General features: G+C 46.6%; 1 protein-coding gene across 8 annotated transcripts in view; it reads right to left on the reverse strand.

Annotated features, from left to right (window-relative positions):
• Window positions 1–7,758: 7,758 nt before the first annotated feature.
• GIGYF2 (GRB10 interacting GYF protein 2) overlaps window positions 7,759–25,067 on the reverse strand; it is a 108,552-nt gene continuing 91,243 nt past the window's right edge. For 5 of the 8 annotated variants that reach the window (XM_037063503.1, XM_037063501.1, XM_037063496.1 and 2 more), the window contains 7 exons: window positions 23,698–23,820; window positions 20,510–20,719; window positions 20,181–20,383; window positions 18,921–19,075; window positions 17,252–17,451; window positions 14,536–14,686; window positions 7,759–9,539 (listed from right to left, as the gene is read on the reverse strand). In XM_037063503.1, coding sequence (XP_036919398.1) covers window positions 9,472–9,539; window positions 14,536–14,686; window positions 17,252–17,451; window positions 18,921–19,075; window positions 20,181–20,383; window positions 20,510–20,719; window positions 23,698–23,820 — 1,110 coding nt within the window. In that variant the 3' untranslated portion in view covers window positions 7,759–9,471. The remainder of the gene's footprint in view (window positions 9,540–14,535; window positions 14,687–17,251; window positions 17,452–18,920; window positions 19,076–20,180; window positions 20,384–20,509; window positions 20,720–23,697; window positions 23,821–25,067) is intronic. The other 3 variants (XM_037063502.1, XM_037063499.1, XM_037063500.1) reach the window with 2 other exon arrangements.

Below are 25,067 nucleotides of genomic sequence, written 5' to 3' on the forward strand. Positions count from 1 at the left end.
CCAGTAAATGGCACTAAACACACTCTTTCACAGACTCACAACTGCAAACCTACTTCTGCCCCATGCTGTTACTTTGGTGCTGTTGGAGGTGCACCTTTAAACAAACACGCAATTCTAGTTAGAAAGAGGCTGCCTTCCACACTAGCGCAGGCCAGCAGCCATGAGACCCCTCGGTGCGTTCCGGGACTGAGTGAAGAAGTGCACTGAGGATAACAGGAGCCAGCGGCTCACTGCTGGAGGCAGGGTCACCAGCACGGGGAGAAGAAAGGTCAGCACAGACCCTGCGAGTTGGAGCTGAAGGTCCCAGGAAGAACTTGTGGGAGGCAGAGATAAGCAGTTGTGATGTGTGCACACACGTGTACACACGCACACACACTCTGTGGAGACACCCTGGGAGCAGTATGCATGAGCAGCGCCAGATTTTCGTTTCTGGATCCCATATCCCACAAAAGGGAATGACAGCCCCTCGGATACATGGTCTCCAACTCTGGGAAAGGCCAAGTGGGTGAGGAGCCTAGCACGTCTCACGCCAGAGGAAGGAAGCGCCCCAAGGAGGACGGGGGCCCGCCAAACACAGAAGCCAGACTGGAAGGGCGCACGCATGGCCAAACTGTACACGAAGAAGGGTCAGACCATAACCTCGCAGTGTGTCCGCGAGCGTGTGTGTGGCAAATTCATTCCACAGCAGAACACTGATGGGGGTGAAAGGAAAGCCGGCAAATCGCTGCAGTGTTGGGGAGTGTTGGGGAGCCACCAACGGCTGCTCAAACTAGTGGGTGAGGTCTGGTGAGGAACTGGGCATTCACGTGACAGCGAGGTGACAGCGAGAGAAATTGTGGCAGTGCAGACACCTGGCAGACGACACGGCAACCACGATTCAAGTGAGCCTCACCTGGGAGGGCTCGACCCCCACGTGCACCGAGGATGCCAGCCACATCCTCAGTAACATTCCTGTCTTAAGTGTATAAACGCAACCAAATCATGAGAAAACACCAGGCAGCCATGGGCATTCTACAGAATAATTGTCCTGCCCCCTTAAAGAAAAGGCAAGACATGAAAGGCAAAGGCAGAGAAACTGCTCCAGAGTAAAGGAGTCCCAAGCGGCACAGCCACTGGACACAGCAAGGGTCATGGACGGCGCCCTGCCTCTGCTTTCCCTTATGAGAGACGTCAGCTGGTGAGCAGGGCAAAACCCAGATACTGACTGACAGCTCGGTGTTGCCTGCTTCCCAACTTCCTTCACGGTACTGTTGTTCCATAAGAAACATCCTTGTTTCAAGGGATACACCCTGAAATATTTAGGGACAAGGGACATGATGTCTGCAGCTAACCCTCAAACGGTTTATTACAGCTTTGATCCATCATGGACAGTGCGCCCTCCAGAAAAAGCAAAGCCATGTGGCAAAGCGTGTGCAATGAGGGACTTGGGTGAAAGTCCTGTGGGAGCTCTCGCTATCATGCTGGCAAGTTCCAAGTCTGACATGATTCAAAATAAACCACCCCCTCCTCAATGACAGTTACAACTTTATAATGACTAAGGAAGTGAGACTTAGGTGATGCTCATGGATGAATGCTAAAAATGCTACATGAAAGATTAAGATCACTTTTCTAATGGCATGAAACAACTAACGGAACTGCTAACGAATGCTAATGCAAGAAATCAAGGGACAGCCAGACCAAACTGCCAGCCTGTGAGGCCGATATGTGCAGTCTAGTGCACATGGTGCCACCAACTAAGTGTTCTGACCTACACTTAGTCGGGCCTCTCGATCTGACCGCTAATGACAGCAAATGTGGGGAATCTAACGAGCCAACACCATAGGATGCTCCCTGCTGAACCCAGAACATGGGATGTCCTATGGACTGTTTTCTAAACTCTTTCTCTTTAAAGGGGTAACTGGCAGTGTGTTTCCAGATGGGCCCGACACGCTCAAGGCTTCCTTTCTTGTTACCAAGTCAGAAAACCCATGGAAGTGTCTCTGGCCCCCAGGAGCTCTGCATCTTCTCTTCCGAGGGAAAATTTCAGAGGCTGTTTGTGAGGCATTCACAAGGACCCACACCAAGACACCCAGGGTCAGCAGGACCCTGTGAGGGTGGGCAGGACACAGGACACAGGTGCAGCCTGCCAGCACTCAGCAGGTGAGAAAGGACTCCCAGCCAGCCAGGGCTTGGGGGCTCACCCTCCGTGTATTCACCTGGGCCTTTAAAAATAACTTCTGGTGCTGGAATCCACCCCAAACTACAGATTCCGGGACGTGGAGCTCAGGGACTGACTTCTGTTTCAAGTTTCACAGTGATCTGGGCCAAGCCCCTTACCTGACAGGCGGGGAGACTGAGGCCCAGAGACAGACCGGAAGGGCTGGCTAACGACAAGGCTGGCAGCACGATCCTGCCCCCTGGGAACCATGCCACATTGCCTTCCTGAGGGATATTTCTTTACACTAATTTTACGACACCTGAGAAGAAGTGTACCCCTATTTAATATGCTCTACTGTGAGCTTAACACACCCTACATATGAGTTCACAGGCTCCCTTCTCCCTTGCAAAGTAGTCTACAAATGGAATTTGTCAAGCCTTTACATGCTGGGCACTGCCCTAGACAATTGCATTTTAAGTTATTGATCACAGCTTCTTGGTGGTTCCCATTTTACAGATGGGCGAACAAGTGTTCCCCTAAAGCAGGTGGTAGGACCAAAGCTCACATCTGACAGCTGGACTCCAGGACCTCCATTCATGGCACTGCTCACAGGGTCATCCACAGGGAACCTTAAAAACACACATACACCAAAAACCCAGATTCTGTACAGGACTTGGAGATGCTAGACACAGCAAGGCTGGGCCTTTGGAAATGGATCTGGGTCCCTGGCTTTGCACAAGAATGGAAGCCAGCCTTGACCGCTGTGGCTCAATGGCTGGGCATCTTCCCGCAAAGCAAAAAGCCACTGGTTGGATATCCAGTCAGGGTACATGCCTGGGTTGCAGGTTCAGTAACTGATGGATCTTTCCCTCATTTATCCTCTCTCTAAAAGTAAGTTAATTTATATTTTAAAAATTTTTATTTATTTTTAGCCCTGGCTGGTGTAGCTCAGTGGATTGAGCGCCGGCCTGCGACTCAGACGATCGCGGTTCAATTCTCAGTCAGGGCACATGCCTGGGTTGCAGGCTAGTTCCCAGCAGGCCAACTCCCAGCAGGGGACGCAGGAAAGGCAACCATACATTGATGTTTCCTTCCCTCTCTCCTTCCCTTCCCCTCTAAAGATAAATAAATAAAATCTTTTAAAAAATTTTTTTTATTTATTTTTAGAGAAGGGAAGAGGAAGAGAGAAACATAAATAAATGTGTGGTTGCCTCTCATGTGCCCCCTACTGGGGACTTGGCCCTAACCCAGGAAGGTGCCCTAGACTGGGAATTGAACCGGCAACCCTGCAGCTCACAGAATAGCAGTCCACTGAGCCACACCAGCCAGGGCATAAAAAAAATTTTTTTTAAAGATTTTACTTATTCATCTTTAGAGGGGAAAGGACGGAGAGAAGGAGAGAAATATCAATGTATGGTTGCCTCCCGTAAGTTCCCCGCTGGGAACTGGCCTGCAACCCAGGCATGTGCCCTGACTGGGAATTGAACCACGATCGTGTGGTTCGCAGGCCGGCGCTCAGTCCACTGAGCTACACCAGCCAGGGCAATTTTTTTAAACTTTGAAAAAAACAAACAGGGACTTCTTGCCAAGATGGAGGCATAGGTGGAAACACTGTGCCTTCTCCCACAGCCAAGTTTGAATACAACAAAGGTTTGGAGAACAAAGACACACCCAAAGACCAGAAAATTGAATTATACGGAAGTCCGACAACGATGAACCATTCAACGGGGACGGTAAGCGGGGTGGAACCAGCAGCGGAGCAGGGTCGGGCAGGACAGATCCCCCGACCTAGGAGAGCAGGCAGCCCGGACCCAGTCAGGGTGTGGGGCAGACTGACCACGGTCGCACATTCGTGCACAGTGAGACGGACCACGCAGGCCCCAGGGGGCAAACCCAGTGGTGGAGGGCTGATGGCGGTGGCACACTCTCGTGCAGTGGAACGAAATGCGTGGGCCTGGTGATGGTGGCGGCTGCGGCGCCAGTGGGAGCCACGGTGGCAGAAGGCAGATGGGACGCCATTGTTCCTCTTTGACTCCGCCCCCACATACAACGTCACAACCCAGCGACTTAGTTGCCCTGCTCTAGTGAACACCTTAGGGCTCCGATCCTGCTACAGAACAGGCACGAACAGCCCAAAAGATGGCGCAAGAAGAACTCAAAGTCCCAGACTACAAAGGAGCTCCCATCAGACTGTCAGCTGATTTCTCAAAAGAGACCTTACAGGCAAGAAGGGGCTGGAAAGAAGTATTCCAAGTCATGAAATCCAAAGACCTACAGCCAAGATTGCTTTATCCAGCAAAACTTTCATTTAGAATGGAAGGACAGATAAAGTGCTTCTCAGATAAGGTCAAGTTCAAGGAGTTCATCAGCACCAAGCCCTTATTATATGAAATGCTAAAGGGACTTACATAAGAAAAAGAAGATGAAAAATATTAACAGTGAAAGGACAGCAAACACACAGTTATTAACAACCACACCTAAAACAAAAGCAAACCAAGAGGACAGCTAGATCAGGAGTGGAACCATAGAAATGAAGAACACATGGAGGGTTAGCAACAGGGGGGTGGGAGGAGGAGAAGGGGGGAGAAGGCACAGAAAATAGCATAGATGGTAGGTAGAAAATAGATAGGGGGAGGGCGAGAATAGTGGGGGAAATATAGAATCTAAAGAACTTGGGACACGTGTGTATAAACTAAAGGGGGAGAATGGTGGGGGAGGGAGTGTGTGGGTGGAGGGGAATGAAGGGGGGGAATAGAACAACTGTAATGGTATAACCAATAAAATACATTTTAAAAACCCCAAAAAACAACAACAACAAAACAAACAAAAAGGAGAGCAGAGCCTGTTCCGAGGCCCCTCACTGGAAAAGCCAGAAGTCCACAGACCAAACTGGGGTGTCTGTGGGATGCCTTTCCTGTGGTCCGTGTGCCCACACTCACCCTCCCAGAAGTCTCCCGTTTCAGGACAGAAGACTGACGGGAATGACTGTGTGGACAAAACCAGAACTGCAGTGGAATTTGGGCGGTGAAGCACTCAGCTAGAATCCCCAAACTTCCCATCTCTGCTACAAGTAACTGCTACAAACAACTTTGCTATGTACCTGCTTCTGGCTGATGGAGGAGTCGGGGAGGGCTCCCAGCACGGCTCCTAGAAAGGGCTGGCTGAGCGGAGAAGTGCTCCTTCTGCCTGACCCGCTCCTCCTTCCTCCTGCTGAGAATCTGGGCATGATCACTGGTGCTCTAGCGGTAGCCTGGACCGTGAGTGACCTTGAGGATGCAAGCCACAATCAGGATGGTGAACAGAAAGAACTTGGGTCCCTGAGCCACCACACCAGCCTGGGACTAATGACCTCCAGATTTCCACTTAAGAAATGAACTGCCTTGGTTACATCGTCGCTACTTAGTCTTCTATTACACTCAACCAGAGCCCATTACCGACCCACTGACCGTTTTCAGGACTGTTTCTCATGCTAAAAAAAAGAATTCAAAGGAAAAACCAATCTGCCGCCAAGGGAACCTAACCCACCACACCATCATTCGGAGGCACAAGTAAGTGCCCTTTAAGACATCTCTGCGCTCTAAGACCAGCTGGACTGAACTGAGAGCTGAGGTGACGGTTAAGTTCCACCCCCACAACATTACCCCTCGGCCACATACCAGCCGTCAGGGCAAGTCTCCTGCTTCCCTGCATTGAGGTGCGTTTCTCCCATGCAGCGAACCACAGCTGTGATTGTTTCCTTAGTTGCAAAACATTCCCATTGGTCACTCCCTGGGGGAAACGCCTCTCCAAGGCTCAGGTTCCCAGGGGGGAACTGACACCACCACAAGCTGCGCAGGCCCGTCCTGCCCAGGGGGGCTGGCGACACTGGAGACTGATGGCACACACCTGGATGCTCTGAGGGGCCCAGCGCCGTCCTCCAGAGATAAGCCGCCTCCTTTTCATTCCAAGAAACTCAAGGGCGACGAGGTCGGCTTCCAAGGGCAGTGAGCCAGTGGCGGTGCTGTTCCGTTCAGAACGCGCGTCCCGCTGCTCTTCTGGTGAGTTCCACTTCCCACCACGGATGTCCAGGAGGAAGAGGTTCATTTCACAGTAGCACTTCCATGTCGCTGGGGTTGTTCCGGCTTCCCATTTTTATTAATCATGTAGAAAGGGGCATTTTTGTATGAAATAGATTTCCATTTCTCCGCCTGATGAACTTTGAAAAATGTATTAAATATAATACCCACTATAAAATACACATATTTATAAAATGGTTGCCCTACAAGCAAGTCTTTACTAAAATAAAGCCAGAGGTACCATTATCTACCCTGAAATTACAAAGAAGAATTAAGCTCTCAACTTCGAGCTGATGAAGAGTGTTCAGGTTCCTTGACACACAGGCATGGACTCATCCTGTGCAGTTATGACCCCCCACGGCCACAACAGTCTCTCCACCCACCCCCGGCCCTTCTACAGCGTGGCCCTAGCATTCCTCCCATTGAGGGGCCTGGGGACATTCCCAGCCCCTTAAATCAGAGTGAGCTTGTGACTCCTGTGACAGAACAGTGTCCCAGAAGGGACACTATGTGACTTCTGCCTGGTTCTCTCTGGAAAGGCCAACTGCCACACAACGCGGCCACCTGCCCTGAAGCGGCCACCCTGGAGAGGACATACGTAATTCCTTCAGCCATCAACCCAGATGAACTCCCACCCCAGAGCCAGCACCAAACGCCCGTCACACGGAGAGCCATGCAGCTGGCTACCCTCCGAGCCTGCAGCGCCCGAGCACACCAGGAGGCGATGTGAAGAACTGCCCCGCTGAGCCCTTCCCAGAGTCCCGACTCACAACCTACCAACAAAAGGCTGTTGTGAGCCACTCTGGGGGTTATCTGTCATGCAGCAACAGTAACCAGAGCACTATCTGAGAGGAAGTCTCCATAATTAAACTATTTTGTCTGGGTTACATTTTTAAAATCTCTCAGTTAAAACCACTAGAAGCAAACAATGTACAGAGCCAAGTACTTCAAAACTCAGGGAGTGTTCAGATCATTGACACATTTACAGAAGGAGTAAGAACGTGGCCGAAGGCAGAGAGGAAGCAAATCAGAATGTGAAAGAGAGAGCAAGTCCAGACAGACTCCAGACACAGACTCCTGAGGCTGAGGAGTTTCTCTCCACCATGTGGGAAATTCCACAGGGAGGAGCAAAGCTCCTGGCTGAGTACATGGAATGTTCCATGACTAAAAGGACTTTGCTCCCTCTAATCTGCCCACCCCGCCCCTTTTGTAGTCCCCGAACAAGAGCACAGCAGTCTAATCCGAAGGTGCGGGTAGGATCTGTGGGGGCACGTTCAGAGACGCGTGTCTGTGGGGCTAGAACAGAAGATGTCCGAGGGAAACAGAAGGGAAGAGCCGAGGGGCGGGGCCATCGGGGCAAACTTACCCATGTTTACCTTGACCGCTATGTTCTCAAATAAGCTAGCCCATGCCGCACAGCCTGGCGGAGAAAGCTCCCGCTGCTTCCAGGTCTCGGGGGCTCACATGGCTGAAGTTTTCCATGGCACCGAGAGAACGGTTTTGTGCTAAATGCAGCCTCGACGAGGTGAGTACAAGAGGTGAGCTCAGAGAGAACACACCACCAGGTTTTATTTAAGTTCTTTTTTATTTTCCTCCACACTGGCAAAAGTTCCGAGGGAGCTTAAAGTTTTGTAAACATTTTAACTATTCCTCTTCCCCACCCCCCATTTTTGAATTTACAAAGCAAAGGAGAGCAGGAGTCCCAGTTTTAAATGGTCCCCCATCTCCTCATGCTGTTTGATCCAAAAACTATATACAAGTTTATAGCAGTCTCTGTATAGTTATTGTACATGTTTGGGGGGAGGCAAGAAGGAGTAGGGAGAATGGTGATCCAAAAGAATAAAAAGAGAAACCAAATGCAATCACCCGAACCCAAACTGCTCTCAGAGCGAACCCAGCCCTCCGCAGGCAGTGACGACAGAGGAGAGGCACTCCACCAGGAGCCGCCCAAACAGCACTTCTTGCGCAGGGACTGACCGGTGGCTCCCGACCACAGTGTGACTGGCAATTCCAGGCGGTGTTCTCTGGGGGGACCGGTGGAGGCAGGAGGAGTACTTGTTTATAAATAGGGCTTGACTACATTTCTATGTGAAGGAAAGGGGTATCAGAAGGCCATGACCAGAAGCCAGCACCAGGCTTCCCTCCCGCTCTCTCCCATCCTCGCCACCCCACCGCATTCTCCTGTATAGTGGTTTCTACAAATGAAGATCTTAAAGATGGTCAGGTTTTGAACGTTCTCTTTTCAAGAACGGCAAACCACTTGCCATTCCAGAATCCTTAAACAAAACCTTTTTGGGGCCGCAGCAAGACACACACGCAATGCTCTGAGGAACCAGATTAAATTCCAGGCTTTTATCTGATGCAGAAGTTTATCCCTACCCAAAATGAAATTATACAAATTCATACATATGGTAAAGATCCTAGCTGCCTCTTAAACGAGACAAATTTTCAGCAGAAAGGCCCAAAAACAAACTGGTCCTAGTCCTCTGAAGTAAAAATATTTATGGGAAAAAATCAGTTTTTTAAGAAAGAAAAATTAAGAGTAAGTCCCTCTCCCAGGCCACAGGGTCTCCTCTGTCCAATCAGGTTGGAGTATGCCAGGGGAGAAGTCACTATCTAATGAAGAAAACACGAATCCTTTCTCCGAAAGGACGCTCAGAAAGAACAGTGAGGGGTGTGCAACATCAAACCAATCCAATCCAAACCCCACCCATCTCGGGGCCTCCTGGACACGATCCCAGAGTCGGCACCGAGGCCTTCACACTGCGGCGTGCCGCTGTCTCTGCTGGACACCCAGTCCAGGGCCGTGGACGTCCTGCAGCTGGCCCGTGTCTGTCACCATTAACTCTCTTCACGGCCGCACCAGTTAGACCCCATGCCCTTACTGGGGGAATAAAATGAAGAAGAAAAACAAAAGGAAAAAAGCGACAAAGGAAAGTAAATTGCTATTGGCACATCCCAACACACGTTCTGGGAGACAGCAGATGAAATCACGGCCTGGTAAACATGTGCTGCCCAAAATCAGCCTCGTTGGAGAGTCACCCCAACTGCCACCCGGAGACGCAGGGCTAGGTCCACTTAGCTACAGTCTGAGATGCTCACCAACAAAAATGGTTTAAAGAATCTTGGACACAAAGGGCTAGAAGAAAAAGCCTGAGATGATCAGTTCTGTGACTTGTTGCAGAGTGACAGAGAGTAAATGGTGAGTGAGTGTTGTGTCCAAAGGTGGAGACTCCATGGTCAGCAGAGAGGACAGGAGGCCAGTCCACTGGCAGGGGCTCAGTAGTCATCCAAAGTCTCGATTTCACCCATATTGAGTCGCTCCGACGAAGCGTTGACCGAAAACCCTGCAGGAAAAAGGTGGCAGTGAGTGGCCACACCCAGGCAACCACGGGTCTCCAGGGCGCCAGGCTGCAACCCCGGTCTCCTGTTTGAGCACAGCAGAGGTCAGGTGAGGCAAGGAGGGGAAAGGAGGAATAAGATCAGAGCAGCGGTTTTGTTTTCCGTCCTTCCAATGACAGACTCATTCTGTTTTATTTCTTAGGGTTCTAATAAAATTTAACCAGGGAGAGGGAAAAGAAAGGAAAAGAGCCCCGGCTGGTGTGGCTCAGTGGACTGAGTGCTGACCTGCGGACCAAAGGGTCGCTGGGGCACATGCCTGGTTGGAGCACATGCCTGGGTTGCAGGCCAGGTCCCCAGTGGGGAGGGGGGGGGGGGGGGGGGGGGTGGCAAACCCCCCACTCTATCTCCTCCCCCCCCCTCTCTTCCCCTGCCNTTTTTTTTTTTTTTTCAGAAAGAAAAAGAAAAACTAGCATCAATCACTGCTTAAACAGAACTGCATGCCGCTGCCTCGGGAGAACCCAGAGAAGGACCTGGGCGGAAGTGTATATTCAGGCCAGGCCAGGCTGGCCCCCGGGAAGGACGGCTGGAATTCGCTCAGGAGATGTACCTTGATGAACGTGGGGGGTGGGCAGGAGTAACACATTCTGAGCGAGAATAATACTGCTTCAGCTCACTCACTCCTGGGAACCACACCCACCTATTCAAACACCTCTATCAAAGTTCTGGCCAAGAGCCTTTGCTGTTCAGAGGTAAGGAGGCTCAGGGCAGACCCACTACAGGACCCTAGCGCCCTCACATGTTCTTTCTGCCATGAAGTGCACAGCACAAAAAGATTCAAATACTGTATTGAGCTCGATCGACTGTAAGCAGGCCCGCAAAGGAAAGGGTTCCGGTTAGCAACACCGACGAGCTAGAACGGAACCCGGTCAGAAAGGCAGTGCTGGCGCTGAGAGCAACAGGCGGTCCTCCCAAGCACCACTGACACGGAAAACCTACTGCTGCCAGCACACGCGTGTAATTTTCCCACCAACTCCACAATCAGAGATCGATAAAGAGAATGATTCACAGGCCCTCTCTGGAAGGAGTGACTCACAAAAAGCTTTCAGTTCGCTCACTGTAACCGAAATCCCAAACTGTTTCAGCTGTTATTTGAGTATCAAAAAGTAAACAAGCTATGCTCTCCAGTCTAAAAGCAGTTCTGTTCATATTTTTGGAGTTTTCTGTCCCCTGCTTTTTATTCCCAATGTTCAAGTTTTCAAACAAATACGCATTTTAAATGTACCAATAATAAACAAAAAATGCTTTACAAAATAAAAACAGCTCAATTCTATCACCTTCTTGACTCAAAAACATCACGAACTGCGAACCTAAGCCTATGTACTAACCAAGGGCACTGTGGGACAAGCCACTCTCACAGCCTAACACTGGGAGAGGCTGGGGCTCCAAACCCCAACCTGAGCTCTGCCCATCAACTGTGTTTCCATAACCCATAAGATGTTTTTCCCTGAAAAATAATGAAAGGCTTAGTGTTCATATTTGAAAATAACGGTTTAATTAGGTAAGTATAAAAACCTAAACACCAAGCAATCTATGAAATGAGCTATTACCCTATTCTGAAGCAGGTTTTTCTTTGACTTCACGTGTATCTCAAAAACAGAGGAATGTGATAAAAACAATGAACTACATGCAATGTAAGTAGAAATGTAATAAAAACACAAACTAAATTACTTTTAATTGTGAAAAGACAGGAAGGGAGAAGCCTCGAGCCAAAAAGAAGTTAATTATTCACTGCTCTAATATGTACATTAGTAGGCTTTTCACAGACGTGGTCTCGTTTATCTGTCAATAAAAAACCAGCCCTGGCTGGTGGGGCTCAGGGGACTGAGCGTTGGCCTGCAAATCGAAAGGTTGCCAGTTCCATTCTGTCAGGGCACATGCCTGGGTTTTGGGCTAGGTCCCCAGCAGGTCTCTCATCAGTTGTATGAGAGACAACTGATCAAGATATTTCTCCCAATATACAACCAGTGAGGTGGGCACTCCTCCCCATCTGATAGAAAGGAAAGCTCTGGGACACCACAAAACCCAAAGACTGCACTCTCTTAGGTTCAGAACAGTCTTGTTCCCACTCTTTTAAGGTTTGACAGCCTGTTCTCATAAGCAGTGTGACTGTGGGCAAATTGTATCGTGTGTGTATACAGTTGACTCTAAACAACGTGGGTTAATTTACAGGAGGATTTTTTCCAATAAACATGCACCCGGCTCTTTGTACCCCAGGGCTGCGCATCTGTGAATTCAGCTGACCCTGCACCCCTGACCCATGGAGAGAGTCAGTGGATGCAGAGGGCCGACTGCATGCACTGCCTTGGACAGCGGTACCTGTGCCAGCACTGAAACAATCCCCCCAGACAGTGAGGGGACGACCACAGTTAAGTTTTGGGGAGTCAAGTGTTATACGCAAATCTCTGCCTGTGCAGAAGGTCTGCGCCCCTAACCCCTGTGCGTGCACGGGTTGTCTGTACTAGTCACACCCAAGTGTGGGTGCTGGTGCACAATGGCGCCCAGCAGCTCTTGGACCTGGAGGAAGACACAAATGCAATGGAAGATTTTAAACAAGACTAGGCTCCCTTCTTGGTGGTTTGTTCTTTTTCAATGGATACTTTTGGATCGAATTAAAACCTGTCTGTCCACTCTGTGCATGGGGAATTTGTAACTGATGGACGCTTACTTTCTTAATCTGTAAATTAGTAAGGCACACATAAACTAAAAACAGGAATATCTGAAGTGAGCAGGCAGAGGGCAGAAGTTAGTAATTACCAGAAAACTTCCCAAGAAGGAAGCTTAGACAGAAATTTTCATACAACAGTCCAAGTAAGACACTACCCAAGTGAATTTCTTTAACACTTTGTTGAACTTTCTTTTCTTCTCTTAACAAATATAGATTCCTTAAACTCTGTTCCTAAAATGACCTCTGATTTACCTGAAGGAAGATTTTAAGTCCCTTTCTTTTTTAGGTCTGTAATAGGAGATGGGGTCAGATCAAAAACTGAATCCAAAGAGTTTTACCCTTATTTTCTTTCCCTTTAATTTTTTAAAAAATATTTTAAGAGATTTTTATTTATTTACTTATTTTAGACAGAAGGGAAGGAAGGGGGAAAGACAGGGAGAGAAACATCAATGTGTGGTTGCCTCTTGAGCTCCCCCTACTGGGGAAATAACCTGCCCTGCAACCCAGACATGTGCCCTGACTGGTAATGGAACCAGCAACGCTTTGGTCTACAGGCTGGCACTCAGTCCACTGAGCCACACCAGCTAGGGCTTTACCTGATTTTCAAAGGAATCTTTTCCCTGACAGCCTAGCCCTTAAGTGCCACAGCTAAGCAGCAAGGAATTCTTAGCTAAAACACAACCAGACTTTTTTTTAATCCACACCCGAGAATATATGTATTGATTTTGGAGAAAGAAGAGGGGGCGTGGAACAGAGATGAACATTTACTGGTTGCCTCCTGTATGCACCCCGACCAAGGATCAAACCTGCAACCTTTTGGTGTATGGAATGCTCCAACCAACTGAGCCACCTGGCCAGAGTCCTCACAACCAGACTTTTAAAAACATTTTTAAATCTATATTCACCTATTTCTGTCAAAACTAGATAAAAGTTTTGGACTACTACATCCATCCTTAATATAAACTTTCAAGACAGGCAGAAAAAACCAGGATCTCACCAGGCCTCTCCATTCCTAAAGCCAGCTTTCAGGTATGAGTTCCAAAGGGCAACATTCAACCCAAACTAAGTTTTTGTTGCTGACATTTTGTTTTCTCCAGGGAAAGAAACCTCTGAAGCAATTATGGATTCTACCCAGGCAAAGGGGGGTTACTGCTTCCCTCTTGCTGTGCTGCCTGTTCTTTCCTGCAGGTCTCTCCAGTGGAGGACTCCCAACACTGCTCATTTTAGCAAAAGCCAACACTCTTCTTCCTGCTACCCAAACCTGTCCAGTCTCCTTGTCCAACCAAGTCTATCCCCCAAATTCCTCAAATCCATCAAACTCCTCTCCAACTCCAATGCCAAAATCCTGTTCCAGGCCACCAGTGTTTTTCACCTGGTCTGTACTGCAGCCTCCTAACTGGGCTGCAGTTTATTAGGATCACCATTTATAAATTGTTTCCTAATTTATAAATGGTGATCCTAATTGGGATGGTGATCCCAACCATGATTTTATAATAGTTATTTTACATTCATAAATGAAAAATAATTTTAATTTTATCATTGTATGTAGGTTGTTAGGCTAATTTAAGGAATACAGGCAGCCCACTAGCTCTACCTATTCTGTTTATTATTCCAGAAACACCACACCCCATCCTCCCTGCCAGTCTTTCAAAGCCCAATTCAGGCCTCCCCTTTCCCACGAAGCCGCCCTGTATGAGGACGCTGGTCCTCAATGCAAGATAAGATCAGCTGTTGTGACACAGAAGAGTGAGAAGCAAACAGAACCACTCGGAAGCCCCAGCCCCAGTGCTGACAGCTGTGTGGCTCTGGGGACTGTCCTAAGCCCTCCAGGCTGTGGTTTACTCTCAAGTAAAACTCGAACAGCAGCAGTCATTCTGAGAGGGTGGCAACAATCACCAGTTCTTTTCTCTGAACACCTGATTGGACTTACGGTCAATTTCTACACAAATCAGCATTTAAGTCTGTAAATAACTTACACTGTCTCCATCTCCGTTAGCATTACTTTCCAACTAAACTGAAAGGTCTTCTAGGGAAATTCATGTCAGATGTAAAACCGGCTTTCAAGTTGAAAGTACCAGACAATCCAGGTCCCTACAGTGCATGGGGCACAGCTCTTGCACTGAGATGCTCAGTAAATGGATTCTTACTTTGAACTGGATAAAAAACTAATTTTGCGTAAGAATTGTTTCTCTTCATGAAAAACACCCACCACAGGACTTGTGTGGTAGCTGCCACAACCCCCACTTCCCCAGGTGAAACTGCAGGCCTGTGCTCACCTAGTAAACTGGGGTCTGCACGGACCATCTTCTGTTTTTTCTTCTTCTTGCCACTCTGTACGGCCTCAAAATTGGACGGTTGGTTGTTGCTTTGATTGGTCTGAAATACTGAATGGAGTGCACTGTGGTTCATCCCCCACACAGAGTCCTGTGAAACAAGATGGGACAGTGAGGTCACACAGTGCACATGGGCTTGGCTCACCCTGAGAAAACAGTTGATTTGCCCTCACCTACCAACTATAAGTTTTGAAGAGAAAGCCCACCATGGACTCTGATAACTCTGATAACACAGGGCAGCCCACCCAGCCACCCTTTTTCTTCACTTAAGGACTCGGACATCCACACTGAAGTGCCATGCCTCCACGAGGCCTATCCTGGCTACTCCATGTGTCCCCTGCCATGACAGCACAGCTGCCCAAACCTGTCAGGTATACAGAGTCCATACCATCTGCTTTGAAGTTCAGTATTCAGCAGATGAAACCACCACCAGACCTCTGCACTCTGGCAATCTATACTCCTCACCTACTCCGAGCGGAAGAGCCCTCTGTTCTCTGGGCCTCGGGACAGAGGGAACAGGCTACAGACCAGCGGGCACCGCACTATTAAAGTCCCTTCTATGTACTTTATTTCTATCAGCACTCCCAGAAGGAATCTGGTCCTAAAGAGATTTCCCATATACTTTCTACCAACTGGTTAAACTATGAAATGGTCTGCCAGGCATTCACACTTTCTAGCGCCCGGCCGTGCAGCGCCCTGGACCTTCACCTGCCCACTGCAGCACACAGCCAGCCACTGCGCAAACGCAGGGCGCCTTCGGGATGGCTACGCAACAATTCCCTTCATTCCTCAGATGGTTTTCCCAGTGCCGCCCATGTGTACATCTTTCGTTTCCCTTCAGTTAATCCCTGTTAACCCACCCACCCCAATGAACTCGAAATGCCCTGTAGGTCTCTGTATCTTACACGTCCCTGGAAGTGACCTATAAAACAAACATCATCTCTAAAACTATGTGATTTAAAGGATATGACTATTCTTAGGCCTCTCCCTGGGCTTTGCCAATTCCTCTTTCAGAAAACTTGTACAAGCCACGTTATTCGGATTCCACGTGTGGATTCACTATACTAGCCCACCCTTGTCCAAGGTTTTGTTTTCTATGGTTTCAGCAGTCAACCACTTTTTCCAGTTCAAAAACATGAAATGGAAAATTCCAGAAATAAGCAATTCATAAGTTGCAAATCGCATGCGCTGTTCAGAGTAGCACGAAGAAACCTTGTGCTTTCTCGCTTGGTCTGCCCTGGCACGAATCACCTGTGTCCTGAACACCTGTGCACATGCTGCCTGCCTATTAGCCACTTAGGGGCCACCTCGGCAATCCGGTCCACTATCGGAGAGAGAGATACTGCACGGATTCACGGAACTTTTACCACAGTCCACTGTTACATCTGTTCTGCTTTATTACTGTTGCTAATCTCTTACTGTGCCTGACTGATAAACTTGATCACAGGCACGTTCATACAGGAAAAAACAGTTTATTTAGAGTTCAGTACTATCCACAGCTTCAGGCATTCACCAGGGTTCTTACAACATATCCCCCGTGGATAAGTGGGGGGGGGGCGGGTCCTACTGTACTTGCTATAATTTATTTGCAAGTAGTGCTTCTGTGGTTAGACACGCACACGTACGGGACAGTGAGAAGTCTGCGCTGCCCAGGACACACGTCCCAGGTGAGGCAGAGCAGAGAGCAACGTTCCACCTTCTTGCCTCAGCTCTCCTCCAGTAAACAACCATCTTTTCCAGCCTATTCAGTATCAGGTTTTCCACATTTTTTTGTCCTTTTTGTCAGTATTTCACTGTTTAAAATAGCCAAGTGTTAAGTGCTGGCTAGTGTTCCCAAGCACAGGAAGGCCGTGAAGTGTCTTATGGACAACATGCGGGGGTGGGCTAAGCCTCATGGAGGCGTGAGTCAGAGTACTTGCTGGTTTTGAGCTCAGTATTAAGGAATCGACAACACAGGGGTGGGCCACAGTGGGTATGCAGTTGTACAGATAAGTGATAAAATAATAATGACACGAGAATAAACTGTGTTTTGTGTATTCAACTGTAAACCTACTTTTCCTACCCCTATATATTTAATAAAGCATCTTGAAGCAGAAACACATAAAACAAGATTACATACTGGTTGGCTGACAAAAGCAGTGTGACCAGAGGTTTGCAGAAAGCAACCCCCCTACTTCCCCTCAAAGCAGTAATTCAGTGCTCACTAGTTCAGTGCTGGCAGCAACTTTACAGAACACAACCACCACGCGTAACGAGGACTGACTGTACCTGCAACATCCCCATCAAAAATGTAGGAAACTGTCGGTGTCAGGGAAAGTGTACACCGCCGAGCACTGGAGATGAAAACCTGTAGGTTTTAACTACTCAAAAACAAACTCACAGGTCTGTGACAGGGTGGGATTTGCAATTTGACTGAGGCACCTATGTGAACCAAGAATAATGGGGCCGGTAGTACCCCTAACAGAGAAGGAATGGTTAGAGCTGCTATTTGAGAAATTCACCAAGTGCTCTGGACAGGCACTTTAAATATAGTGTCTATCACATTTAAAAAAGGTTTGGTCATTTGACATACAAAAATGCTGTTTTCCCTCTCGTCTCCCTGGCTACCCAGCAGGCGAACGCTCATGCCCAGGGCACCACACTCCCCGCCGCCACGCACCTGCTGCTGCTGCTGCGGCTGAGGCGGCGCCGGCTGCTGCTGCTGCTGCTGCCGCTGGCTGGCTTTCTGTTTGGCACGACGCTCGAGGAACTGCTTGGCAAACTCCTTGGCCTCAGAGGTATCTCCTAAATAGGCCCTAATATAATCGTGGACCTCATAAGGGGATTCTACTTCTTTCAGGAAAGAAACAAATGTGGGAACTGCAATAGGAGAGGGGAGAAGACACAAAGAGTAATATCACATACAAAAAATCTGTTTTTAATATATCGTCACACTCATATTGATGACAGAAACTTAAAAGGTAAACAGCTACTGTGTTAAATATTCTTTAATCTACTTTAGAAAATTTAAAAAAACCTACTATCCTCAATGACATTGCAATGCCTCCAATTATGTGAAACAGACTAGAGTCAAACAGAGACACATCATACCTGCTTAGTTTCACTAAATGTTATGTCGATTAAAACAATTGCTTACCTAAGACTGAAGCCATTTGGGGATTCATTTTTTTCTTAAATTCAAACAATACTTAGGTGCTTCAATGAGCACCAGGGACCAGGACAGATGTCACAGCTACAGCCGTGACCTCCTCTCCCATCGCTGAGATGCCATATGTTTAGAGAGGAATTAAGCAGTGTGGTGTGGGAGAGCAGCGCAAGTCTCAGAGTTAGACAGACATGGGTTTAAAACCCAACCCTGTAATCTGCTGGCTGTGTGACCTGGATGAGTTACTAAACCATTCTGAGCCTCTGTTTCCTAATTTATAAATGAGAAAAACATCATCTACATTGTAAAAGTAGCTTATAAAACTGCTGCAAAAATTACATAACTGGGATAACATGTTAACCCCTAGAAAGTGCCTAGCACGTGGTAGGTGCTTAATAGATGGTAGCCATTACTGTTATTTACTATTGTTTTCTCTGGTTCTTTTGGACATTAGATATTATTACAATATTGCAAAGAACTGTACAATCCCTTTCTAATGCTATGCTTTTAAAGACCCTTGGTTTTAGACCAGACATCAAAGGCGAACTGGTTCACTACCGTGCACATGCCACAGAAATCCCCTGCATCAGGCTGACCAGTCTCTGTTCAAACATTTGAGGGTGAGGGGGGACTCACTTCTACCTAAGGCGGGAAGTTCCCTTTCTGAACGGTTAACAATTAGCCAATTTTTCTTCAAATTGTGCTGAATCTTTTCCCTCCCATGTACTGGTCCTAGTGTTACCCTATACAAAATTAAGTCTATTTACTCTGTCACACAATCCCCACCCCGCCCCCAAAGTCAGGAAGGGAAGAGCCCACACATCATCACCTCGGCCTTCTCTTGCCCAGGCTGGCCTTCCCACCATCACGGTTACCTTCCTTTGGACTTAGCCCAGCTGGCAATGTCCCTCATAAAATGAGGGGCATGGAACTATGTCCGCCTCTGTCCTGTGCCTCCTAAGATAGCCTGAGATAGCTTTTACTTTTAGCTATCTGATATCCTATTTGAGCATATTATTACAGGACTTCGGTCAAAAGCAATACTATATATCATACGATTAAAGAGCCAAGTTCTTACAGTAGGTGCAAGGCTTCACCTCCATTAGATCACTCGGGTTTGTCAACCTCTTTGTGGGTCCTGCTCTGCCATCCCACATGCTGGGTTTCCCTTCCCAATTCTTACCATCCAAGTTATTTGCCGTATTAAGGGCATGAAGCATCTGTTCACACCACTGGGTAAATCCATCTTGGGCTTTATTTACTCCCTGAAAGAGCTTCAGCAACTTTTCTTCTTCTTCTACTTTCTTATTTTGCCGGTTAGACACACCTACAGATTTACTAAAGCAAAACAATAGGGCGATATTATATTCCCAAGAACTGTTACTATATAATTATACTACAACATCATAAATAATGTCTTGGCAACACTGGATGGTTGTCAGTAACCCAATGCTTGGCTCCAAAACTTCAAATATTTGGATTTGTGGTGAGGTAGGGGTTACTCAATATCCCCTTAAAATCTAGCCTCACTGAATACATTCTAGTTTGTGAATATAGGGCTTCTTTTCAGAGAAGTGGTTAAATCCTTCCTGCATGTGCTTGTTAAGTTTTTTAATTTTGCTAAGCCTCAGCTTTCTCGTGTGTAAAATAATTCTAATACTCTTCGGAGTTATTATAAGGAATAAAAATATTGTATGCAAGAGGCCCAAGCACAGGGCTCTCTATACACTGGCAGATATTCAGCATCCTATTTATAGTATCTCAGACCTTCGGCCGAGAAGAAACAATCTGACAACACTACCATTTATTAAGTAGCTGCAATGTGCCAGGCACCTTACTACTTCACGTATGTTCGTTTAATCTTAGAACTACACCCATGAAGTTGTTCTTATTACCTTCATGTTACAGATGAGGGAACTGAGGTTCAAAGAGGCTCCCTCTTGCCCACGGTCACACAGCTAGTAAGTGGTAGTGCTGGGTTTCAGTTCACAGAGTTAACACTAAACCCACGCTCAGTCAACAACACTGTATGTTGAGGAAGGGACCGTGGGAGGTGAAAGGTTAACATCATAAAAATAAACAGGATTAAGGCCATTACAGGTGTTTATAATACTCATTTTAGTGTAAGAAAAATATACATCTAGAAGAAAAATGCTAACATCTAGAGAATACCTTAGAGAAACATTCAACAACAAAAACACACTACTTCTAACATTTACTGAGTGGTTCCCACACGAGAGGCAATGAAGGAGCCCCCTAGTGACAATACAGATCTGCTTCCACGGGCAAGAAACCAACTGCCCAACTATGACCTCAGGAGCTCAGAGACAGATGAAAATAAGTAGAAAACAACTGCCCACCCCGCCCGCCCACTGTCCCAATCCCTGTCCACCCTTTCCCCCAACCCACCAAGGAGCGCAGATGTGATCACGGGGAGCCCTACCTGAGACTGGCATTTTTATTCTTATTGGATGAATTCCTGGGCCCCACCTCTTTCACCGCATCATCCCAGAATCCCATGTTGGAGTTTTTACTGTCCGCATTACTCCAGATGCTACTGACTAGGTCAGATGCCCACTGGTTAGGGGGGCCAGTATTTATAGAGCCCCAAACGGAATTCCCAATGCTGGTGTGCAGGTTGGAATGCTGTTAACAAAAAAGAGACAAATGATTACAATAAGTATTAAAAAGGTAAAAAGAGAGTCCACCGAAGTCAGAAGAGATACTTATAATGCCCATCCACAGAATGACTGCTCAGGAAAACAAACCCACCGTATTATTCCGGGTTCTATTTGGTTGCTGGTGCTGCTGCTGCTGCTGCTGCTTCTGCATTTGCCTGGCCTCTTCCTGTTGTATCTCCAGAAGCGACTTCGCGGTACCTGCGGGTTTGCTGACATTCCCCCAACCTGACAGTTTCTGCTGCTGCTGCTGCTGCTGCTGCTGCTGAATAGCTTTCATCAATTCCCTCTGCTGGCGCCTTTGCTGTTGCACAAACATTGAAGCGAGCTCAGGACTCCAGTTTTAAAAATAAGTTACTAATGTCCAGTATACTAAATAGAGTGCAAATACATAGTAGCTATATCAAATTAAACACCTGACACGGTCAGGTCCTTTGCTGCAAATAAAGACAAACTGTTAAAGCTACTAAGAGGAAATAAAAAGATCGAATGCAGAATTACTTCTTACCAATTAAATAGAGCTTCTGGTTAAGCACAGAAATGAAATACATGTTTACTTCCTAAAGCTCTTCCAAAATGACAGGAAAAAAACTTTTTAAAAAGAATCTACCTACCTGGAAGGGAAGGGAGGGAGAGAAACATCCATGTGTGGTAACATCAATCCGTCCCCAACCGGGGCAAGACCCCCAGCTCAGGCACATGCCTGGACCAGAACAGGACCAACAGCCTTTTGCTTGGTGGGATGCACCCAACAAACTGAGCCACACAGGTGAGGGCATAAAAAATATTTTTAGAGAGCACAAACCCATAAGGTCAAAGAGAACAGAATAAAAAATTTAAAAGCTGGAAAACACACAAACAATGATAGCCAATGTAACACTCAGTGAGTTGGAACCTCAGAAACAAGCCAAATAATACAGAAAGCTTGGGAAAGGGGGTCTCTCAAAGGGAGGAAGAAAGTGAAAGTGTAGTCCCACTACTCTTAAAAAGCAGTAGTGGGACTACAGACTGCCTCCCTCTGCCCAGCAGAAAATGGAAACTTTCCTCTTTGCAGAGGTTGAGCCGGACGGATGGATTATTCTACGGGGAAGCTGACCCAGTAAAAGAATACACCTACACACAGCAGAGATGGAGGACTCCCTAAAAGAGCTCAGCCAGAGGCAGCAAAGCTCACCCAGGTGTTGTACATACCAGAACCTCCAACCAGCTTTTTCAGTGCCTTAGGAGAAAATAGCCCGAGATCAACAAACATTTGACATGAGCTTCTAAATGAAAGCCAAGACCAAAGCAAACAAAAATTTGATGGAAAAAGAAACCAGATAGGGGGAAATAGAAGCTAGCTTTTTAAAAATCTGTCACCAATGAGTAATGTTCTTAGAGGGGTAATATGAAACCTCTCTAAGAATATCAATGAAACAAGAATAAAAGGCTATGAAAAAAAAACCAACTAGAACCAAATAGCACTCAGAAAAATTTAAAATAAGAGAGCACACATTAAAAGTTCAATAGGAGGGTCCTGGCTGGTGTAGCTCAGTGGCTTGAGTACGGGCCTGTGAACAAGAGGATCACGGTTCGATTCCCAGTCAGGGCACATGCCTGGGTTGCAAGCTGGTTCCAGCAGGGGGCATGTGAGAGGCAACCATACATTGACATTTCTCTCCCTCTCTCCTTCCCTTCCCCTCCAAAGATAAATAAATAAAATCTTAAAAAAGAGAGAGAGAAAAGTTCAATAGGAGGACTAAAAGAGAATAGAGAGAAAAAGCCCATCAAAAAATGCTCAAATACAAGAGAAATGAAAAACCAAGTATGTGAAAACCAAAGTCAGTCCGGAAAGCAGTACACAACTGACCAGAACTCTAGAAAAACAGAAGAGCCATGTGGCGCGCCAGGGGCATCCAGATCTGACCAGGTGAGATAGTTCTGGAGAGGACACCTCTCACACTGGTTTCTCTATGTGAGAGATACCTATTGAGTGACATTTCATACCTTTTACAGAGTATACAAAGATTTAATGGTTCAAAAAATGTAACCGAATAAAAATACAAATGAGACAATCAATTAACTTCTGTCAGACAAAAAGATGAACAAGAGCTGTGATTCTAACTCTGATGAGCACTTAACAATTTTTCACTCAGGAGAGACCAGAACTATAGAACAATTTCTAGCCTCAAAAGGAGATGATATATTCTGCTGTGCATTCGTTTGTTGAGAGAGTTTCAAAAAAGAAATTACTTCAGGATTAAGTTCAGTCTTTTCTTTTTGAAGAGGGTGATGAGAAATAAGGTAATTTCACAGATAAGAACCATTTTAACCTACCTGAGGAGTCAAGCACACCACGTAGTAAACACGTGCAGACAACCCCCACTTCTCCGTGTGCCTGGGGCCCTCAGGGACCACCACCCAGATCCAAAAATGACAACTCGCACTCTCTAACGAGCTGACGACTCTGCCTCCAATCATATCCACATGCGGCACTTTCTTCGAGACTCTGCTGCCCTATGTCACCTCCTTTCAGAGCCCTCCCAGACTACACTGGCTATACTTAGACAATCAGTCACTACCACTGGCAACTTTCTTTGTCCATCTCCCCCCAACTAGAAGTGGAGCTTTATGAAGCAGAGAACTGTCTGTTTTAGACTCAGCTACATTCCTACACTATAACTATAACCAAGTACTCAGCCAATGTGGGAGGAACGCAGGGCTAGGAGAATGTGAGCCCTAACGGCATACTGAACCCAAGGATTTCACGTATTCATTTTCTCTTCTGTCAAGAACTGTATTCTTCCTCCACCCCACCCCTCATTTCTTACACCGTCTGTATCGTTCCTATTGTAGAGATGTCAACTCACAACTCCACAAGATACAGCTTCACAAGTAAAGACTAATTTCTCACACTGGCATATTTTCACGATTTTGCAGGCCAGTCAGAAAACCTAACACCCATAGAGAAAAACGTATTCTGCATTCTAAAAATCAAATTTACAAAAGGCTATCTGCAGAAAACTCACCCACAATTCTGAAACACCCATGAGCTATTCTCTTAAGAGCTACAGTGAAATGTTTAAGCTAACTGGATATTTATGTTATCCAATCTTAATGTTATTCCTGTTAGATACTTCTCATTGGCTAGAATGACCAAATTACAAGCTACAGAACTTAATAATGAACATGCAATTCAGACACACAGCAATCTGACAATAATAATGACCTTCACTAACTACTAACCCAGAACACACTCTAGCTATTCTGTTGGACTGGACCACGTTTATTTCTGAAATTTACCTCTTCCCGAAGCTGCCGTTCTCGTTCCTCTTCCAGTTTTTGGATTTCAGCCAATGACAGGGTTGCCTGGGACTGACAGGCTGTTGTATTGGACTGCTGGCCCCACGTTGAAGAGGAGGGAAGCTAAGAGAAAAGGAAGGCGGAAGAGTGCATGAGGAAATGATGTGGACGGGAAAGAAAGGCAATATTGTATCATGTACAAGCAGAACATTCAAGTGTCCTCCTGTAATCTTTTGTTTTTAATTTTTTAAAGACTTTATTTATTTAGTTTTAAAGAAGGGAAGATAAGGAGAAAGAGAGGGAGAGAATCATCAATGTGTGGTTGCCCCTGTGCACTCCTTGCTGGGGACCCAGCCTGCAATCCAGGCATGTGCTCTCACTGGGAATTGAACCAGTGGCCCTTTGGTTCACAGGCTGGCACTCAATCCACTGAGCCACACCAGCCAGGGCTCCTCCTGTAACCTCTTACATACTAGTCTCCCAGTCAGCTGGCTTCTTTCACTTAAATTTTCTGTTACCACTCCAAACCTAAGATTATTTTAAAACAACTTAAACACAATACACCTTTATTTGCACTATCATATGGGGATTGCCAATTTGTTATATCTAGCACTAACATATTCAACAATATATAGACATAAAGGAAAATGAGCCAACAAAAAAAAAAAAAATCATCCGATTTTTAACCCAAGGAGACAATGAGGGACATGAGGTGTGACTTTCCAGTCACAGGGTAAGGAAAACATTTCTGAAGGGAGAGTGGAGGTGAGCAGCTAATGGGAGATGTCAGCCATAGTTCTTAGTCTTGTGAGTCACTGTTTACCAAACTGCAGCTTCTAGTCACGAGCACTAAGCTACTTTGAACCAATAATTCTATTTTACTACCCCTTAAAACTGTAAACTAAAATAGAGAGTAAGTATCTGGGTTCTGAATACTTTAGTGTTCCCAAAAGCTTGATTATTCCAAGAGAATCCCTTGGTCTCCTAGGCCAGAAAATGATGCATTCTAATTTTGAGACACCTTATGAATCTTAAAAACAATAAATAACAAATCAAACCCCTTAAAATGTTTAATAAAAATAGTACATGAACATGGATCAAAAAAACCACAATGCCACAATACCACCGAAACAATGGCTTTAGAGCAGAAATCTCTAAAGTAGGAGGAACAGAAAAGATAAGGGTATAAACTGTTTCCATTGTCACTGATATTACCGAACAGCTCTCCACATGAGTACCCTCCACACAACCAAACACAATGCATCGATCCGTAACAGTTTTTGGCCCACGTGATAGATAATAGCATCATTTCGCTCCAAATGCCCCTGTGCTGCCCTGGCTGGGTGGGTCAGTTGGTTGGAACGCTGTCC

The sequence above is a fragment of the Sturnira hondurensis genome, unplaced genomic scaffold (assembly GCF_014824575.4).
Source record: "Sturnira hondurensis isolate 20B ecotype Veracruz unplaced genomic scaffold, ASM1482457v3 Scaffold0014615, whole genome shotgun sequence".
NCBI classification, from domain to species: domain Eukaryota; kingdom Metazoa; phylum Chordata; class Mammalia; order Chiroptera; family Phyllostomidae; genus Sturnira; species Sturnira hondurensis.